The 21316-nt window shown below is 38.6% G+C and overlaps 1 protein-coding gene across 1 annotated transcript in view; it reads right to left on the bottom strand.

The window, feature by feature from the left end:
• The window catches only part of birc6 (baculoviral IAP repeat containing 6), a 229007-nt gene that overhangs the window by 6736 nt on the left and 200955 nt on the right, over positions 1 to 21316 (bottom strand). Inside the window, exons 67-72 of the mRNA XM_052011344.1 lie at positions 18903 to 19048; positions 15883 to 15993; positions 14293 to 14510; positions 9684 to 9845; positions 7182 to 7259; positions 4780 to 4968 (exon numbers count right to left, since the gene is read on the bottom strand). Of these exons, the coding sequence (XP_051867304.1) occupies positions 4780 to 4968; positions 7182 to 7259; positions 9684 to 9845; positions 14293 to 14510; positions 15883 to 15993; positions 18903 to 19048 (904 nt within the window). The remainder of the gene's footprint in view (positions 1 to 4779; positions 4969 to 7181; positions 7260 to 9683; positions 9846 to 14292; positions 14511 to 15882; positions 15994 to 18902; positions 19049 to 21316) is intronic.

The raw sequence follows: 21316 nt of genomic DNA, 5'->3' as shown, positions 1-21316 counted from the left end.
AGCAAACTACAATATAAAAGCAACGATGTACTGCTGAGACTTTATAAGGCATTGGTCAGACTACATTTGGAATATTGACAGCTATTTTGGGTCCCATATCCAAGGAAGGATGTGCTGGCCCTGGAGAGGGTCCAAAGGACGTTCACAAGAATGATCCCAGGAATGAAAGGCTTAATATATGAGGAGCGTTTGATGTTTCTGGGCCTGTACTCGATGGAGGTCAGAAGGATTTTGGGGGGGAGAAAATCTGATTGAAACCCATCAGATACTGAAAGGCCTGGATACAGTGGACATGGAGAGGATGTTTCCATTAGTAGGAGAGTCTAGGATCTGAGGGCACAGCCTCAGAATAAAGGGATGTCTCTTTAAAACTGAGGTGAGGAGGAACTTCTTCAGCCAGAGGGTGGTGAATCTGTGAAATTCATTGCCACAGAGGGCTGGAGGCCAAGTCATTGGGTGTATTTAAGGCAGAGATTGATAGGTTCTTGATTGGTAAGGGGGTTACAGGGAGAAGGTGGGACAATGGGGTTGAAAAAAAAAGCCATGATTGAATGGCGGAGCAGGCTCAATGGGCTGAATGGCCTACTTCTGTTCCTCTCTTATGGTCATATTTTGCCGAGACTGTGTTGGTGCCATTTTCTCAGTCCCTAGAAGGTAATTTAGCTCTCAAGCTTGACAGTGAAGAACTTCAGCGCAAATCCACAGCCTCACTGCCCACATCTGGGAAGAGAAGAATATTTTAAGGGAGGTCAAGGATGCTGTAATCATAACCATCTTCAAGAAAGGAGACATTTGACTGTGGTTACTGCAAAGGCATCTGCCTGCTATCCTTCAAAGGGAAATTCACTGCTAGGGTCCTTCTCAACTATTTCCTCCCAGCATTCAATCAACAATTCAATCAACAATTCTCCAGCTATACAAGACCAATTAAGTAGTTCTCATGTTAATATAGACTTGTCTGTTCTTTTTACACTTCTATAACATCCATCTCCTCTCCAGTTTGGGAACCTTTAGTCTGATTAACCAGTGTAACCAACCTAACAATAAGATTCCAGATTACAATATTCTATAAGCAACATCTGAAAGGGTGAGGCACAATGTTCCCACCCTTGATAATCAATGAAACTTGGGTCCATACACGGATAAATCAGTTCACTCTCGGTGTCCACATACTCATACACTACAAAGCTAGGAATAGTCAGCACCTCCAGATGAAGGAAATCAGTGTTAGATTACACTTATTAGGTGCAGAAAAAGATGGGAACAATATATAGTGGGGATCAGGGTAGGATGGGAGAAGGGGCAAGAAAACCTCATCTCTATAATGAATTAAAATTACCTTTGACCCAATCTGGGTGTACTCAATTACTTTTATACATATTTCAGACACAAGTGGAGTTTTTTCAAAGATTTACTTTGGCAAGTTTCTTTCATCTTTGGAGCAAGGTAGAAAGTAGCATTAGTATGCCAATCAACATTTAAAAGAAAGAAAACCCCTTGAAAAACACAGTAACTATTACTGGCAATGACTCACCAATAAAAATTATAAAAGACGATTGAGACAGCCTTTCTTCAAAGTTTTTTTTTAAATCAGAAAGAATACAATTCAGATCACACCCACTGATTCACTTGGTTATGACACTGTGTATAACAATATTGCAGCTATGCAATTCTCCAGTGCTTATCCATCTGCACTTTTATGATGCAAGAATCAAAGTTACCTAGCAACCATCTTGGACCAGAGGCTTAATAAACAATTCCACTTCATAAAACTTAAATTCTCAGTTCAACTTATTTAAATGTTCCAATGGTCTGGTGCTACTTCTATAATTTGTTCTGTCAATTATCCAAAAATGATTCTTTTTATGTTGAACAACATCAGCATTTTAATTTTTTTTGCATTTTATTGTTTTAACAATAGAAGGAGAATGTTGTGTCTGATTGGAACACTGTTTCAGAACTAAATAAACCACATTTAGGAAGACTCACTGAAAGGTTTTTGGTTATAGAAGATAAAAAAAAATCAATAGCTTCATAAGTAATATAGTTTGAACCAAACTAATTTTAACACTTGCAGATAAATGTGTCTGAATATCAATATCCATGAAGTCATTTAAATTGCATTGAATATTTGGGTTTAAGTATAATAAAATTGAAGATACTTTAAAAAAAATGCTTGCACTTTATTCTTTGCTGAGATCAAAATTCAGTTTCTGATTTAAAATTTGTATTGATTCTATCATGTTTCCTTATAAATGATGAAATTTAAGTAAATTCAATTAAAAGTGATTAATATTGGTAAATTATTTTCTGAAGATTCATCTAAAATAGTAGACTTCTTGAAAATTATTTTCTGTCTCTAGTATCTGGAGAAAGATATATACAGGTTTTACAAGTTTTACATAAGCATTACACAGGATCCAAATTGTTAATTTAAAAATACCTATTAACCAATATTTCAGTTTCCACCTCTCTCTCCTCCAAATCATTTTGCTGGTTATCAACTTCAAAAACAAGATCAATATTCACATCTAATTTTGAAGTGCTAATAATGATCTTATATCACATATCTTATTATAAACACAGTTCAATGTCTTGCAGATGTCATCAACAATTTAGGGCCTCAGAGGAAACTTGACTCCTTTTTAATATATGTGAAACCAGAGATGCACGTTTATCCTTCTGTTCATCAAACCAGCAAGTTTGTTGGCCGTAATTTAGTTTGTTCAATATCTGTCAATCCTCTCAAGGACAGAATGAACATACAGTACTTCATATGAAAGCTTATCACCCAAGTTATTCCAATAATGCACAAGTCTCTCAAGTCATCTATTAACAAGAAGTTTGGATGCATTTTGAAAATGTAATGGCTGCTAAGATAATTAATAAATATTATTGTATTTTATGTGCCTCACTGGAAAATTATATTTGCATTTGATAGAAAAATGTCAATAGAACTAATGTTTTAGCTCCAGACGAGGTATAACAGATAAGAAATCACCAGATATTGCAGGTACATTAGTATCATTTAAGAAGCACTTGGATAGGTACATGGAGGGAAGGGCCTGGAGGGATATGGGCCAAAAGCAAGGAATTGGGACTAGCTGGATGGACAACGTGGTTGGCATGAACCCGTTGGGCCGAAGGACTTGTATTCATGCTATATTGCTCTATGAGGCTATGTTATCTGGAAAATGCAATTGATAAAAACTAGAAGTGCACACTCTTTAAATGTACTTTGGCAAAATCTTTTAAGCAAATGGCAACTCACTTCACATTATATGAATAGAGGTGAATATTAGATGAGTTTAAAATATGGCTTGGTACTGGAACCAGATCTCGAAATGATGTTGGTTAAGCTGTTACTTTTTGCCTCAATGACGAAGTGATCCAATACACCTTAAGGTCAATCTCTCTGACTGTATGAAAGATTCTTCAGTAAGTTTTCATTCCAACTTTTCTTCTTGGGATTACCTCCCCACCGCCCCCCTACTCCCATCTCCCCCAAACCTCAGTAAGACCACACTCCGGAGACAGAGAGAATAGTACTACTTCCACGCTGGTCAGATTGTCTTTTAATTTTGCTCAGAATGTGAGAAAAATATCAAAAGGGGAAAATTGTTAACCTAAGAAGAAAAGGTGATACACAGTTAGTCAAAAGGGTATCACATCTTCTGATCCAAAGACCAAAAGTGAAAATTTCTGAACCATGAATGAAGTTTGCAAATGGACATTGAATACTTACTATGCAATTCCAAGTGGATAGCTTACAACTTAACCAACCATTCCATTATTTAAAACAGCTTTTGAAGTTATTGCGATGGAGGAACAATAAAGCTAAGCACAAGTTAGAAAGGTATCAAATTTTTACTTTAGCTCAATCAATCTATAAGAGCAGTTTGGGATGTGAGTGCAAGTTTTGCAGCTTAAAGAAGCAGACACACTAAGCTGTGCTCTTAGACACAGCCAGGATTATGCTCGTTCCTGTCAAAAGCCTTCATGACAGTTTTTAAATGCCCCTCGTAATGAGAGACATTTAAAATGGTTCAAATAGTATTAAATAAAAACAAATAAGAAATACAAGTTTATTTTAAATGGCTTAAACCAGTAGAAATTGTTTAAAATAAAGCAGGCAATACACTTACGTACTTTTCTTTTACAATCAGGTCAATTAAATGAGTTTGCATTTGGCCCCTCAGTTCAGGACATGCGTGCTTCACTGCTGGGCTCAGGTACCAAGTTGAGTAACAGAAGAGGAGGTCAGTTTCACCACAGCCTCGCCTCCAGCTCACCTACAACTTCCACTTTTCAATGCACAGGTTGATCCCCACAGCGCAGGTCGTTGGCAGTTCCCTGTAGAACCACCAGTTCACTCTGGTCCAGTGGCTTGGGATTCTGATCCACAAAATCAAGTTTCAGGACCAGTATGGCTAATAAGTTACCAGCTAAGAGGAAAGTAACAGATATCTGGAGGCTATTGACAGTGGTGAAATGGGTAAATGAAATTTAACAAAGCATGGAATGGTAGGTTAATTAATGACAAGCAAAAAAACAAATAACACAATCAGAGATTCATTCTTTGCCTCCTAACCTACCCACTAATGGATTGTTGGATACTTTCAACATGCTGGCCAGTGCTTGAAAAATGTCTTTGGACCAAAGTGATGTTGCATACAGAAGCTCCGAAGCCAGGAAAGTTTGTTTTCACAATTCTCAGCATTTAAAATTTCAAGCAGCAATTTTAGATTACTGCCTGTCCACGGATAAAATAAAGCTTACCTCTTTAAAGCAAGGTGAAGGATTTCTTATTTGCTCAAGCATGGCCCACTTTACAGTTGCTTGTCTTATATTTCCATCATATTCTCTAGAACTTTGAGTGCCACTGGGTGTTCCCCTTGATCTCTCATAGCCAGGTTCATTGAAATATGGTTCTGCCACCAGTATCAAAGATTGGATTGACACCAATACCTGAATAAAATAATAACTTTTTGACACTCACAAAATTTTAACATTTTCCTCAGTTTATGAATGTTGCCTGAAGAGGAGTTTGGTATTTGGGATGTTAAAGCACAAATTATAATTACTATGCTGCAAATGTTCACTTTTAAAAATATGAATTTTTCTCTCTTGGATAATTTACATTTATAATATGCACTGGCACATTTTAAATATATGGCTGTGATGTAAATTTTAAAGGAGATTGTTTTTGCATTCCATCAGTTGCACTACTAACATTTTATTTTGTTGCAGGTCTTTCCAATTTCAAAGCAAGCTAGAACAGAGTAGAGATTGATGGTGATCTGTGCCTAGATTGCAAACAGGTCCATCTTACTGACCACCAATGTCAAGTGTGCTAAGTCTTCACATCACTGAAATAGATCACTGGTAGAGTTCCAAGTATAAATAATTCCCAAAAACAAACTTCTATTGCAAGTGAAGTGCATATTTGCAAAGTGTTAAACGAGTATTTGAATTTGTGTGGACTGTAAAAGATTTGCGAATAAAAAGTGACTAGAATGTATGGAAGATAGACTATTGTTATTATGGATGGATTATGGTTTATAATCTTGGAGAAATGAAGTACCTGATCAGTAAATATTTCACAAGGGTTTCAGAAGATTGTTAAAAAGGCTCTATAAATAGCAACAGAGTACAAAAGCAAGGAAATATGTTTCAACTTTAACATTGGCTAAGGCTCAGCTTGAGTATAGATTCCACTTCTGGGCACTGTAATAAAAAGGTGAAATACAAAATATTTTATATTAAAGATATTTTCATTCCTTATTCATCAGGTATGTACTGAAGAGTATTGGTGATGTACAGTGATTGTGATATGACCTAGAGGTTGTGATTTTATAAGCAAACCTTGAAAAATTTTAAAAATAATTTGCATCTGGTAATTTATGCCCCTGGGACGAGGGACCGAGTTATGGAGAGAGGTTGAGCAGGTTGGGACTTTTTTCGTTGGAACGTAGAATGAAGGGTGATCTTTATAGAGGCAAGGTACTTGTTAGCAATAATGTTTGCTCATACTTAATTATAAATTCTAATTAATTACCCACAACAGATCTTTCTAGAAATTTCACACAGAACTGCTAGCATTTACCAACAACTGCCGGCAAGTTTTGGGCTCTTGTGTGGATTCAGAAGTCCTAATCTTGCTAGCTAAGCTCTGACAGCAATTTCTAGGTTGTCCTCTGCTGCAAGGTCCCAATGATGAAGCCAGAGTTTGCTGAGATTCACCAGGATTAATATTGGGAAGTTTGCTCTTAGATCAGTCTTCCCAACAAGTTAGGCCTGGTGCAGGGTCTGAAAGCCCATTCACTCCAATCTATATTGTACAGTTGCAAGGAGAAAAGGCAACAAAAAGGTACCATTCTTTTTATTTTAAATTTTGTTTGCTGTGTTTTTAATATTAATTGTTAAATGTTACAATTCATGTCGATTTTCTTGATTTTTAACTTAAATTTCTAATTATTTCATTTGTAACAGTTAAATATTGCTGTTTGTCAGGGTCTTTCAGATACAAGATTCTTGTATACTTTAATGAAATAATTCTCAAATCTTCAAAACTCCAGTGGATATATTTCAGTTTTAATTAACCTCTCTTCACAACACTTATCTCAAGAATCAAGCTAATGAGTCTACCATGCATTACCTTCAAGTTTATCTTTCCTTAAATTAGAGGTTAAAACCTTGCAAAATTACAGCAAGACTCCCCTAGTTTTGTATACAAATCCCTTTAGAAAATAGACCAACATACAATTTGCCTTCTTAATTGCACACTTGCATGTTAACTTTCTACACTTAATGAATCAATACACCTTTTATATCCTTTTGTATATCAACATTCATTAGTTTCTCACCACTTTAAAAATGTTGCTTTCCTATTTTACTTTCAAAATGAATAATCTTACATTTTCCTACACAATATTCCTTCCGCCAACTCCTTGCCTTTGGCAGACAAGCTGTGTCCTCCTCACAGCTGATTTTCCCATGGCATAAGGAAACACCACCAATACACTCTACACTTGTACAACACGTCTAACATCTGCCAGGTAAGCAAATTTAAATCACGAACATAAAATTTCCCAAATTCTGCATTTCCTGAAATCTTTATATTTAGAAAGTTCCTTACTGTAAGGAATGTCCTAAACAAACAACAAGTCATTTCTGCTTACTTGCAAAAAACTAGATGTTTGAGGATTCCACTTTTCCTCTGGTCTTCCATGCCATGTGTTAAGAATACTTAAACAGACCTGAAATAAAAAAAGGAAAAATCATCCCAGGAGTCAGTGAGATGCACAGTTATTAATCATCACTCAACACTAAATGGTTCTGCACGATTCTGCAGGACTCCAAGATAATTAAGCAAATGACCAACAATGTATCCAACAATCAGGTGCATACAAATTAGAATTCGATTCTGAAGCCTGCATTTTTGTCGCATCACTAACAATGAAGTTTGCAGATTATGCAGGTGATAAGACTGACGGTTGTTACAATTGAGGGTTTTAAAAATAATGAAAATTACTATGTTGGATTAGTAGGGGGATACAGAACAAAGGGACAAAACACTGAAGTATAATAATCAGTTAAATATAAATGTAGGAGAACACCTTTACGTGAAGGGCTGAGAGAATCTGAATTCCCTATCCCAAAAGCAATGGACATAGTACCATTGCGAAATACAGATATAGAGCATGGATATACAAGGATTAAAAGAAAAAATACTTTAAACACTCAAAATCTTGGCAGATTTTCTTTTGTACCACTGTCCAATTTTGTCATTTTGTCCTCTTCCACCTAATAGTACTTTCCAGGTTCTATCCTTATTTTCCCCAACTCTGCTTTTGCTTAAAATCTATTCAACCTCTAACTTGCAGTTTTGATAAAAAGTCACTGACGTGTTAATCCTATTTTGAATATTTTCAGTATTTTCTGCTTTAAAAATTCCAACCAACAGTTGTTGACTCAATTTTAAAAGAACCGCTGGGCTCAATGGGCTAAAAGCACAGCATGGTGCAGCGGTTAGTGCTGCTGCCCCACCACACCAGGGATTGGGGCCCAATCCTGACCTCAGCTGCTGTCTGTGTGGAGTTTGCATCTTCTCTCCATGAGCATGTGGCTTCCTATAAGTGCTTTGGTTTCTTCCTACATCCCAAATACTTAAGTAATTAATTGCAAGTTAATTGGCTACTGTATATTACTTTTTAGTGTAGGTTAATGGTAAAAAGACTCAGAGGGAGTTGATGGGTTTGTATGAGACAGAAAACGGTACAGGGGTATGAGAGGGAAACAGAAAAATAAGAAGGGAAAATGGAACTAATGGGATTGCTCCCTGGGAGCTAGCATGGACATGATGGGCTGAATGGCCTCCTCTTGATCCTATAAAACAGTCTACTCCAGTTTGTGTGTTTTTCATAGCTCACCCAGCTTCAAAATTTTGCTCACACGGGTGACAGCATTAAACTATGAAGAGACATTAATAAAATGGCTGAATGTGACTATCTGTGGTGACTGAATTTCAAGATAGGCAAATGGACCAAAAAGGACATGGTGGCATGCTTTCTAAATGGTGAAAAGCAAGCAGCCTACAGAGAGCTGGGAGTCCATGATGGATTAAAATGTCACAGACAAGCACAAACAAAATGATCCAAGGCTAGTCAAGTTCCAGCCCTTATAGCGAGAGTACTCAAATCTAAGGGAGTAGAAGTTATTTCACAAACATATAAAGCCCTAGTTACACAATACCTGGAATACAGTGAACAATTCTGGGTATATATCACCTATATCTTGAGGGTATATTAGAGCATACACCATATATACAAAAATGATTGGAGCAAAAAATTGTATATGCTGGAAATTTGAAACAATGGAAAATGCCGGAAGCACAGAACAGGCAGAATCCATGGAGAGAGAAACAGTCAACTCAGATAAAAGGTCATTGAGCTGAAACAATGAATCTGTTTCTTGCTTTATGGATGCTGCCTAACGTGCTATGTGCTCCTAGCACTTACCGTTTTTTGTTCAACAGAATTATACCCGGGCTCCAAGGGTTAAATTGTAAAGACAGCAACTGAAGTGATGTCCTCCAGAGTTTAGAAGCTTTTGTGGGGGTGGGGGGTTTCCAATGTGACCGAAGTTCTCACTGAATGGTGGAACAGGAATGAAGGGCAAAATGACCCAATCCTGTTCTCCGATTCCTATCCAACAGATCCTTAAATGGTTCCAAGTCTTTGCCTCAACACAGAATTCAATTCTGCATTTTGTGCGTAAGGAGCCTACTGGTAGACGTGCTCAATTTGCATTTCACTTGTGTGATTCCCTTTTGCCCTTGTCTCACTGTCACAATTGACTTAAACATGAATACTGGGAGCAAAGATTCATCCACAGGTGCAAAGAAATTATTCTAATTGGAATGAGTTTCTAAAATGTTGGAATGCAAATTTAAAAAGTAATTCTATGGATTCCTTTCATATAACTTCCATTGGTGTAACACCAAGAACTTACTTGCAATACAGTGCTTAACCTCAGTACAGATTTATTCAATGTAATCATTTTGCTACACTTATTTTATTCCCATCCAAAAACTAGACTTTAACTAGATTACATATCATTTCTTTAAAATGAGTAAATTTGCCATGACTTGAACATTATTAACCCACAATCTATTTCCTTACCTTTCCATCATTGTAAAGGTTTGGGTTAAATCGTACACTGTGACCTCCTGTGGTCTCCAGGTTGACAAGTGGAGGGGAATTTGGATAATCTTGGGGAAAATATACATCAAATTCAAAGCAACCATTTGCATAAGGTGTATCGGATGGTCCCGTGATCAGAACCTGATGGAAAGAAAGAAAGAATTGTCTGAAGTTCTATTCCAGTATGCATACGCAGCTTTTTGAACATTAAAAGTTGCTGATGCAAGGAGGCAGTTTCATAAATTTGCTTCATACCAGCTCATAACAAGCACCAACCACAACAATGTCCAAGTGCTAATGAAAACGCAATGTAAGAATCTGTAAAAGTGGATCTTTCATCACATTAGGTCCCACATCTTTTAAACACGGGGGAAAAAAAGTTGATGAATCTCCAAAGGGAATTCTGGGTAAAGGAGTCATCAGAGAGCACTAAAACTTGCTTTAAAATTTGGTACAAGATTTAGTTATATTGACAAAGAATACAGATTCAAGTATCAGTTGAAACTGAGCAAATCTGTCTTATTACAAGCTGACATTCTCTGCAAAGAGCAGAGAATCTTAGAGCTTAGTACACTGGTATCTCAAGAGCACTTGGGATGTGGTGCCAGGAACAAGGTCATTGAATGAAAGGGTGCTAAAACAGTTCATAAACTGGTTAGAATCCCTGCTGTCCTTGCTGCTGCATGCTGGCTATCTGGCTAAAGACTGTGCCCTCTACTGGTACTCCTGCAGCACTGAAACAATTTGAGTGATCTCACCACTGCATGGCTTGTGTGGAGTGAGCTACTGAGGCAATGTGCAGTGGCTGCCTTGAGGGCTACTATTGGGTTGGCTGGGACAAGTGGTGCAGCTACTGAGTGCTGAGATGCAAGGGTCAGGGCTGCTCCCCGGTCAGCATGCTGAGCGTGGGTTATTGCTGGGGACCAGTAGTGACTCCATGACAGATGGTCCAGATCTTTACGTCTCTCTTAACGCTTCCTATTGGATGTGATGGAAGCTGTTGTCTCCTCATCTTTATTTGGCTGCACAGCTCTCCAGCAACAAATTTCTCTATGGTAACAATGTCAATAGCGGGCATAGGCCATTGGGTTTATTTCTGTAGCAAAATCTCTGCTGTTGCCTCACAGCTCAAAGGAACAAGGTTTAATCCTAATCTCAGTTTGCACATTCTCCCCATGATTGTGTGGGCTTCCACAAGCTGCTCCAGTTTACTTCTACATCCGAAGTACTGGTGTGTTAACTACCTGCTGTAAATCATCTTAGTGTTAAGTAAGTAACAAAAAAAAATTCAAAAGGAGTTTATGCGCACATGAGAGAGAGCAAGTAGCTCCCTTCATAATAAGCATTTCTTGTGGCATTCCAATCTCATCTCACTCACTGTTTGGACCAACATAAACCACATCCAAGTGTGCTTTTCACCAATAATCCTTTCTTCCTCCCAAACCTATCTGCTTCTATTTATGTCCTTGGGAAAAAGCCCTCTCCTAATTGACTCACACCTACAGCATTAATATTACAACTGCCTAAAGTTTGGCCATTCATTTGCCACAACATTTCTGTAGCCACCAATTTGCTCAAAGCTTTGCATCCACCTTTGGTGATTTAGTTCCCACTTAAATTATTGTTTTCTCTCATCCTGGCCATTTTCCCCAGTGCAGTCTTCATCCCCATTTCCTTAAATCCAATAGATATATTTGAACTGGTATGTTAGATACCTGGTTTACTACCTTGATGTACTTATGTATGAAATGATCTGTCTGGATGGTGTGTAAACAAAGCTATTCACTGTATTTTGGTACATATGACAATAATAAACCAATTACCATCTGGCTGGACCACAAAATGCAATCAAACCTTGTTTTTCTTTGGTAAAACTACCTCTGCTCCAGCTCTGTACAAACTCATCTTGCACAGAAGACCCACTCCCTGCTCTCTTGATCCCACTAAACGAGCAACCCTCCACCTTCCTTCTTGATATCCCCCAGGTTGTTATATTGTTCACAGTTTTCTGTCAAGTATTGCTCCATTGTTCTTCAAATTTGCTGTCATTAATTGTCTCCTCAAAAAATAAAATCATACTCTACTTCCCTCACTGTAAACTGGAGCTCTTTCTCCAAATTCCTTTGGTCCTCGAAAGGGTCGTAGAGTCTAAATCCACAATCATCTCACGCACAAACCCAACTGAATGCCTCCAATCTGGTTTCTATCCCTTCCGATCAATGTCACAACTGTATCAAATGTGACAAAATAATTCTGTTCATCTATGTTCCCATGCATGCTGACTGCTGACCTATACTAGCTCCCACTTAACCAATATCTTGACTTTAAATTTCTCATCCTTGCTTTCATACCCCTGCATGATCTCACTCCTCCTCATCATGGTGATAACCACCAGCCATTAATCCTCCAATGCTAACCTCTTGTTTGGTTAGCATTCCATGTACCAAAGACGACAAAACAGGTGTTCCCAAACCGGAAACCATGGATGAACCGGGAGATCCACTCCCTACTGAAGGAGAGGACTGCTGCACACATATCTGGTGATCCTGATCTGTACAAGAAATCGAGGTATGACCTTCGGAAAGCTATCAGGGATGCTAAGAGGCAATACCGACTCAAAATAGAGTCCCTGACCAGCCATCAGTTATGGCAGGGTTTACATGCCATAATAGGCTACAAGACAAAGTCAGGCTGCATAGCTAACAACAGTGCATCCCTTCCTGATGAACTTAATGCATTCTATGCGCGTTTTGAACAGAAGGGAAGTGGATTGTCACCATCCACTCTGACAGCCACCAATGAAGCTGAACCTGTGATCACAGTGGAGGACGTAAGATCAGCCTTCTGGAGATTGAACACGAGGAAAGCACCTGGCCCAGATGGTGTCCTTGGCCGTGTGCTCAGATCTTGTGCTGATCAGCTGGCAGAGGTATTTGCGGACATATTTAACCTCTCCCTGCTTCAAGCTCAGGTTCCCACCTGTTTTAAGAAGACCATCATCATACCGGTACCAAAGAAAAGCAAGGTAACATGCCTCAATGACTACTGACCAGTGGCTCTGACATCCACCATCATGAAGTGCTTTGAGAGGTTGGTCATGGCACGCATCAACGCCAGCCTACCAGACAACCTGGACCCATTGCAATTTGCCTATCACCGAAACAGGTCTACAGCAGATGCCATCTCCCTGGCCCTATACTCAGCTCTGGAGCATCTGGACAGTAAAGACACCTACGGTAGACTATTGTTTATTGACTACAGCTCAATACAATAATCCCAAGTAAGCCTGTCACCAAACTCCAAGACTAGGACTCAACACCTCCCTCTGTAACTGGATCCTTGACTTTCTAACAAACAGACAGCAATTAGTGAGGATAGGCAGCAATACCTCCGGCATGATTATTCTCAACACTGGTGCCCCACAAGGCTGCATCCTCAGCCCTCTACTCTACTCCCTATACACTCATGACTGTGTGGCCAGATTCTGCTCTAACTCCATCGACAAGTTTGCAGACGATACCACCGTTGCAGGCCGTATCTCAAACAGTGATGAGTTGGAGTACACGAAGGAGACGGAGAGCTTAGTGGAATGGTGTCATGACAACAATCTTGCCCTCAATGTCAACAAAAGAGCCGGTCACTGACTTCAGGAAAAGGGGCAGTGTACATGCACCTGTCTACATCAATGGTGCTGAAGTCGAGAGGGTTGAGAGCTTCAAGTTAATGGGAATGAACATCACCAACAGCCTGTCCTGGTCAAATCATGTAGAGGCCATGGCCAAGATAGCTCACCAGCACCTCTACTTTCTCAGGAGGCTTAAGAAATTTGGTTTGTCCCCTTTGACTCTCACCAACTTTTACAGATGCACCATAGAAAGCATCCTTTCTGGATGTATCACGGCTTGGTACAGCAACTGCTCTGCCCAGGACCGCAAGAAACTGCAGAGAGTTGTGGACACAGCCCAGCGCATCACGGACACCAGCCTCCCCTCCTTGGACTCTGTCTTTACCTCTTGTTGTCTTGGTGAAGCAGCCACCATAATCAAAGACCCCACCCACCCAGGACATTCTCTCTTCTCTTCTCTTCCATGGGGTAGAAGATACAGGAGCCTGAAGGCACATACCACCAGACTTAAGGACAGCTTCTACCCCACTGTGATAAGACTATTGAACAGTTCCCTTATACAATGAGATGGACTATGACCTCACAATCTACCTTGTTGTGACCCCGCACCTTATTGCACTGCACTTTCTCTGTAGCTGTGACACTTTATGCTGTTATTGTTTTTAACCTGTACTACATCAACACACTCTGTACTAACTCAATGTAACTGCACTGTGTAATGAATTGACCTGTACGATCTGTGTGCAAGACAAGTTTTTCACTGTACCTCGGTACAGGTGACAATAATAAACCAATACCAATACCGTGAACTACTTGTGTAGGATCTAGACTTGACCAATGGGCAGTCTCAGTGGCCAGGCAGAGTAAATTTCACTGATTCGATGGAGTGAAGAAATTTAGGTAACTGACTGAAATCCACTGCACGTGTAGATTTATTATTTATCTTCATCACCTTGCACTTACCTTCATAATATCCAATCTCTCCTCATCACAGCGTACAAATACACTGGATGAAGAGGAAAGAGGCAGAGACGTTGAGAGTGTGACAGCTTCCTGGGCAAGACGTCTGGCTCTGGCAGCACTGTTAGCATCACTAGCATTTTTCACCTGAGACATGTAATGATAGTTTACTTTGAACACTAATTTTCCATCGTCATCTTCTGAGACCATCTCGGCAGTATCTAAAAGCAAACAAAATTTAAGTATAAGTGTATAATGAGAGAAAGTGAGGGACACATGCACACACTCAAACAAAACAAGGTTAACTAATGATTGGAGCAAGGATTAAAACCTGTTAGCAATGAGGAATGAGATGTGGCTGTTTATCTAAAGATCCCTTTCAGGTAAACTGGACAAAATATGGGCCCCTAGGCCAGAGTACAGCAATATTTCATGAAAATTACACGTCAAATTTTCAAAATCCTTTTGCACCAATTTTCTGGGTATTCATTTTTTCAGAAGTTTTCTGAAAATCAGCATTGGCAAAGACAGCACTCTGAGATGAGTTGGGAATCACACCTATAGCCATCCTATCAGCCACAGAGTGGATGAAGTGTTCCTCCATATCAACAGGAAGCAAATTCACTGCATTCAGCCAAGACATTCTAAGTCTTTTTAATATTTGTGCTTTGTTCCTCAGAACGTAATAAGGATTTGGACACCAATAATTATTAAAGTTCCCTTCAGGGAAAGAAAGCCTGTGTTAATCCCCTCAAGCAGCAATCTATCACTTCATTTTATTCTCTCAACATTTGAATTTTTTCGCTTAGTATTCAGTATTTTACTATTCACGTCATTATTCAGCAATCTTTCTGGAGAATCATTTCCTGCTGGCATTTTCTCAAAACATGGGCAGCTTTCCTACTTATTTTTGAGAACATTCCAAAAGTTATATACACTGGAAAAAAACTCTCCCCAATATAAACAGATGTCAAGAAATAACCACCTTTTATTCACTTAAAAGTTGCAGCAGCTCTAGTTTGAAAAAAACATAAATGCAGAGTTCAAAAAGGCAACACATTGCTGGATAAATTGAACAGATGCTCACCATTTACATAGGATGTGCATTTGTCTGATGGGCAGTGAAAAATTCACTCACTAGGCCACAGTCCTAAATGTGGAAACATTAACTACAAATTCAAAAAGTAAATCTAAAAATCAATTTACCAAATGTAAACAATTGGGCAAAATTTCCATATTTAAAAACAAGCCTACAAGATATCACTCAAAAGGCCATTTTTGAAAAGAGCTGCTGTCAGTTCAAATATATATGCACAGCCCACAACCACACCTGCAAAATTTCAACTAAGGTTCCAGATAGCCATTGACAGATGCAATCCTTGCCAGCGCTTTCCTTTCTGAGCTATGAATGCTGATATTAGTTGCAACATATCATGGAATCCTTTTGTTCATTGAGCCATTGCGGATGTGGTGAGATTAGTTATTCAACGGTGCTCACTGACCTATTTATTAAAGGAACGTCACAAATATAGTCTCAAATACACAAAGCACAATATCGCACCATTTCACACCACATGTTAAATTAAAACTTACCAAACTGCAGTTTTTTCATTGCAGCTACATACTTTTCCTCTAAAGAGCGTGTTACTGCTGAGGGTCTCGGCCTCATCATAGTTTTCTTTGTTGATTCTGCTATTTTCTTTTCTGAAAGTAGAGGTTAGGATTTAGGTACTGCAGCAAATCCAATACATTACTGAAATCTTTCCCAATGGCTTAAAGAAGTAGAATGAGCAAAAAGAATGGAAAGATAGTTTTACAGAACTGAGGCAAAAATGAAGGAATGCTCACATGGAATGCAAGTACCAGCAAAGACCAGTGGACCAAACGGCCCCTTTCTGTGCTGTAATTTTCATACAATTCCATGGATAGCTCATGCGACAATGAATGAGCCCAACTTACACAAATAGAAAATACTGGAAGCACTCAGTCGATCGGGCAATATCTGTAGAAAACAAAACCCTTAATGTCTTAGGTCAAAGGCCCCGAGTTAACTGTTCATCCTTCCACAGATGCTGCCCATCATGTCGAGTGTTTCCAGCATTTTCTGCTTTTATTTCAGATTTCCAGTATCTGCAGTTTTTTGATTGACAAGTAAAATTTTCTTTTTTTTGCTCTTTGGTTCATGTCAATTTGGAGTAATGATGTTACAATTTTGCTTCAGCACACTTCGGTCAGGAAAGTGACACAGATATTGACTGAGATTTCTACGCTAGAGACCATGTTTGGAGCTGCACGTGAACAGATACTGGAAGGTGACAGGATCTTGCTCAGTTGCGACACCTCCTTTCATGCAGAAACAGCATCAAGACTTACACACTGGTAATATGAGACAGAGGGATCTGCAGCCCACTAATTTTTACTTTAACAAAGGAGTTAACATCTCAAAGATATGGGAGAAGTGAACCACTGGTTCAGAAGATGTTTATTTAAAAGCAAATTGTTCCACAAAGCAGAATTGACTAGAATCAAATGTGATAATATTTGAATCAATTAAAAGTGAAAAAATGGCAAAGTAACACATAGCATTTTTCTTAAATGCAGATGTCTCCAGCGTTGAATTAGAGGAAATTAGTTACTAACTTCAGAGCTCTTTAGCTCAGGCTTTTTTTTTGGGGGGGGGGGGGGGGTGGTGGGTGGGGAATACAAGCCTTGAGTTGAAGAATATCTTCCTGCTTTGTCAAAGGAAAGGGCATTCCCAGTCAGATTCTAGTAGCTTGTCATAATCCATCTCTGGTAATTGACAGAACAGACACAACATGTCTGGTATTTGGCACCATTACGACAATGAGGAGACTTTTGGTAGTTTCAGGGGGAGTGGGGTGGATGAGTAGAAGCAAGAATTGCTTTAAGTATTCCACAGGCATTTCAGGTCCCTTTCTCGAGCTCCCAAAGTACTTTACAAACACGTGTAGTTCTAGTTCCAACATTAAAAACAGAGCAACAAACAAACTGCTGAAGGAACTCAGCAGGTTAGGAAGTTGGTGTTTTAGGTCGAGACCCTTCATCTGAACTGATGAAGGGTCTCAACCCGAAATGCCGACTGTCCATTTCCCTCCATAGATGCTGCCTAACATGCCGAGGTCCTCCAAGGTTTTGTGTGTTGCTCCAGGTTTCAGCATCTACAGTCTTTTGTTCTCCATAAAAACAAAGCAGCCCATTTGAACACAGCAAGCTCCCACCAACAGCAATGACCAGATGATTTGTTACTTAATATTGCTCAACAAGGGCCAAGTCTTGACCAGGACATCTGAGATGATCTGATTTATTTTTGAAAAGTTCCATGGGAGGTTTTGTCCATCTAATAGGGTTTAAGTTTAATTTCTCAACTGAGAGAGGAGGATTGGGTTTTTGCAGACGACTGTGCCCAATGTAAGCCCTTTTCTTGTTGAACATCAAAATCAGAAATCAGTGTGAATTAACTACATTATCAATGGTTGAGAATGACATTTTTGCAGAGATCATGATCCTCATCAGTCTCCTAAATATGATAGTGGAAGATATCACAAATATCCCATTAATACTGAATAATGCAACTGCAGAATTAAATAGAAAATGAGTATTAGCCAAACTAATGGAGATAAAGGTGGACATTCCTTGGTCCGGATAGCCTGCATCCATGTATCCTAAGAAAGTGGCTACTGAGATAGTGGATGCATGTGTTATAATCTTCCAAAAATTCTTAGATTCTGGAGAAATGCCAGAAGATTGGAAAACTGTCAATGTGACATCCTGATTCAAAAGGTGAGGCAGACAAAAAGCAGGTAACTACAGACCGATTAGCCTAACATCCAGTGTTTGAAAAATGTTAAAATCAATAGGTAATAACAGTGCATTTAGAAAACTGTAATCTAATCAAGCAGAGTCAGAATGGCTTCATTTAAGGGAAATAGTGTTTGACAAATTTAAGAGTTTTCAGAGGAAGTCTCAAGTGCAGAGGATAAAGAAGAACAAGCATTGTATTTGGTCATCCAGAAAGCATTTGACAAGATGCCTCAGAAAAGGTTAAGTCACAAGAACCCAGGATATTTAAAGTAACATGCTGGCATAGCGAGAATACTGGCTAACAGGCAGGAAGTATCGATTAGGGATAACAGGGTCATTTTCAGGTTGGCAATCTGTGAGCGGTGGGGTGTCTCTGGGATCAATGCTAGCCATTCAACTGTTTACAATATATGTTAACAATTTGGAGGAAAAGAGCGAATACACAATAGCCAAATTCTCAGATGATAAAAATAGGTAGGAAGGCAAGTTACAACAAGGATAAAAACAGTTTAGAGTAATATTAATAGGTTAGGTAACAGGGCACAAAGATGGCAAAACAGGACTTGTTAAATCAGAAATTTTCTTATTGAATTATGGAGCAGGCTCAAGGGTTTGAACAGCTTACTCCTTCCTATTCCTTCTACTTATGGACCGAAACAATATTCTGTCAAAAATTAATTAAAATTGCAAGCTCTGCTTTTTAATAAAACCCTAGGTTGGTCAAATTAACTTTTCTTATAATTTGCCAATCACTACTTCTTGTCATTACATTATGAAGTTGATGGGCTTACCTTGTACTGCTTGTCGTAGGCTGGTAGTTGCCACTTGGACAATCTCAGCAGTTTGCTGAATGTCAGGTACAAGTAGCGTTAGCCCCTCAGACTCCGCTTCTGCTGAATCAGTCTTAGATCCTGCTTTACTTTTATCTTTCTTTGATCTGTTTGAAAGAATATTCATAAATGCTGAGATCATGGTCAAATGAGTGCTGCCAAAAGGCATCAACCTAACCCAAAATCAAAATCTAAGCAAAGCCAATCCATAAAAAGTAAACCTATCCCATCCCATAATTAGACTGATTACAATGCAGTTATCATACCCAGATATCATTTATCATATCCACCTTTTTTTGCAAAACTGTTTATCAAATGCTGGTGAGATGCAACTTAATGAATTTTTAACGATTTGCATCATTTAGACCATTTTGCCTTGTCTGTTACATTTTCTAAACTGTGACACCATTTACCTTCATGAACTGTCCCCCGCTGACCTCAGCTTTGAGTAATGAAAGATCTTAGTTGACAGGAAACTATAATACTTTTATTAAAACAAATGAAAACTTGCCTGATAATTCCAATTTGTGTTGGAATTGCAAATAGACTACAGACCCATTAAACAACCAGTTTCTGCTCTGGAAAAATATTTCACAGTTTGAAGTTTAAGGTGCTTCAACATCATAAGATACTATGGGGAATTTTTAAACCACAAAACTATTTCACAAGCACAAAGCTCTTGGCTGCAACTGTATTGCATCAACTTAAAATAAAATGCATCACCAGTGAAGAACATATTGAAAGCTAATCCATGCACTGTTCTCTTTTGGTAATTGATAATTACAGCATGTAACATTTTTCAGCTCAAATGAGAGAAGAGTTTCAAGGGCTTAAAATTTTAAGGTTCTATATGAAATACTAATCTATCTATAAATCAAGCAATGTGAAATACAGCTCTGATAGGAGGTCAATTATCTAGAAAATTAAGTCTGTTTTCCCCTCCATAGATACTGCCTGACCTGCTGGATGTTTCTGGTTTATATATGAATGACCCAGTGTGCACACGTGGATAGGAGGGCTGAATCATATGTCAATACGGAAGATATTAAATCAGCAAAGTAGATCTTGAAACAGATTTGAAACTTATTTTGCAAGGGTAAGTATGGAAAATGGGAGGAGATCTTTTATTTAAGTCTTGGCAATTACATTTCTAAAATTAAAATCAGAACTGTAGGACAAGCAAGATCTGCCTAGGTGCCAAGTTTATTCAATGTCTGCATCAAGGTAGGGAGTGCAAGGATATTGGCTTAGAGGAATTTAAAATTTGCAACTGCTACTAAAATAAGGCATATAATTAATCCTTAGGACTGAAGGTTACTAATAAGATAGAAGAATAGGTTAACAAGCGAGAGAAAGATTTGAAAATCAAAAAGTGTGAGATGATGCAGTAACAATTATACTCTGAATGGAGTAACCTTGTTATTGAGAGGGGGGAAAAAAAGAAAAAAGGCTTAAGAATACAAGTCATACGGGGTTTAAGGCAGCATTTCAGGTTGACTAGATTGTTAAAAACAAAGGAGTTTTGGTTGCATCATGAGAAACCAAAAATCTTTTTAAGGCATCAATGTGTTGTGTGCAGTGTTGACATATACTATGTATGGCAAGAAGGTGGAGGCTCTAAGATACTGAACAGATTTTCCAGAATTCTGTCTTTTCTGTAATACAAATGTAAATATGCAAAATTGGACTGTTTTTCTTTAAAACCATATAGCTGATGGGGTGTTATGAATGAAGAGTTTAAAGCTATGGTTTGGCAGCAGTAGATAAATGCAGATTCTTATGCAATGCAGAGACCAAGGACCAAGACTTCTTTCTACAAGATTAAATATATGCGATGTAAATTTAGCAGGAAACGGTTCTTTACACAATCACTTTAGACTTCCAGTGTCTGCGATTCCAGTAGAAACTATGCCAATCAAGATTATATGCTCAAATGCAAAGTAATTGCAACTTAAACTGGGTGAGCTGCATAGCTTATTTCTTTGATTTCAACTTGTCTATTTCTACTAATTCTTTTAAGATTTGTTTAGGAGGCTCAGACTCGAAATATAATCCATAGAAAACTGCTAGCTCTGATAGAACAATACCCCAACTCAGGTATGCTCATTCAAACGATGAGCAAACTTCAGAATTGGGTAATAAAGTTCTACTGAAGAGAACCATAGAACCATACAGCACAAAACAGGCCCTTCGGCCCACCACGTTGTGCCGTCCATCAAACCACCCTCACACTACTTAACCCTTTCCTCCCGCATATCCCTCTATCTCACATTCCTCCACATGCCTATCCAACAAGCTCTTAAACCTGTCCAAAGAAGAAAGTTTAAAAGGAACAGGTCAGGCCACATAGTCAAATGTTGCTTGATTACAGAAAC

This window comes from Pristis pectinata, chromosome 3 (assembly GCF_009764475.1).
Source record: "Pristis pectinata isolate sPriPec2 chromosome 3, sPriPec2.1.pri, whole genome shotgun sequence".
NCBI classification, from domain to species: Eukaryota; Metazoa; Chordata; class Chondrichthyes; order Rhinopristiformes; family Pristidae; genus Pristis; species Pristis pectinata.
The sequence above is the reverse complement of the archived record's forward strand: the minus strand, read 5'-3'. Positions and strand labels throughout refer to the sequence as shown.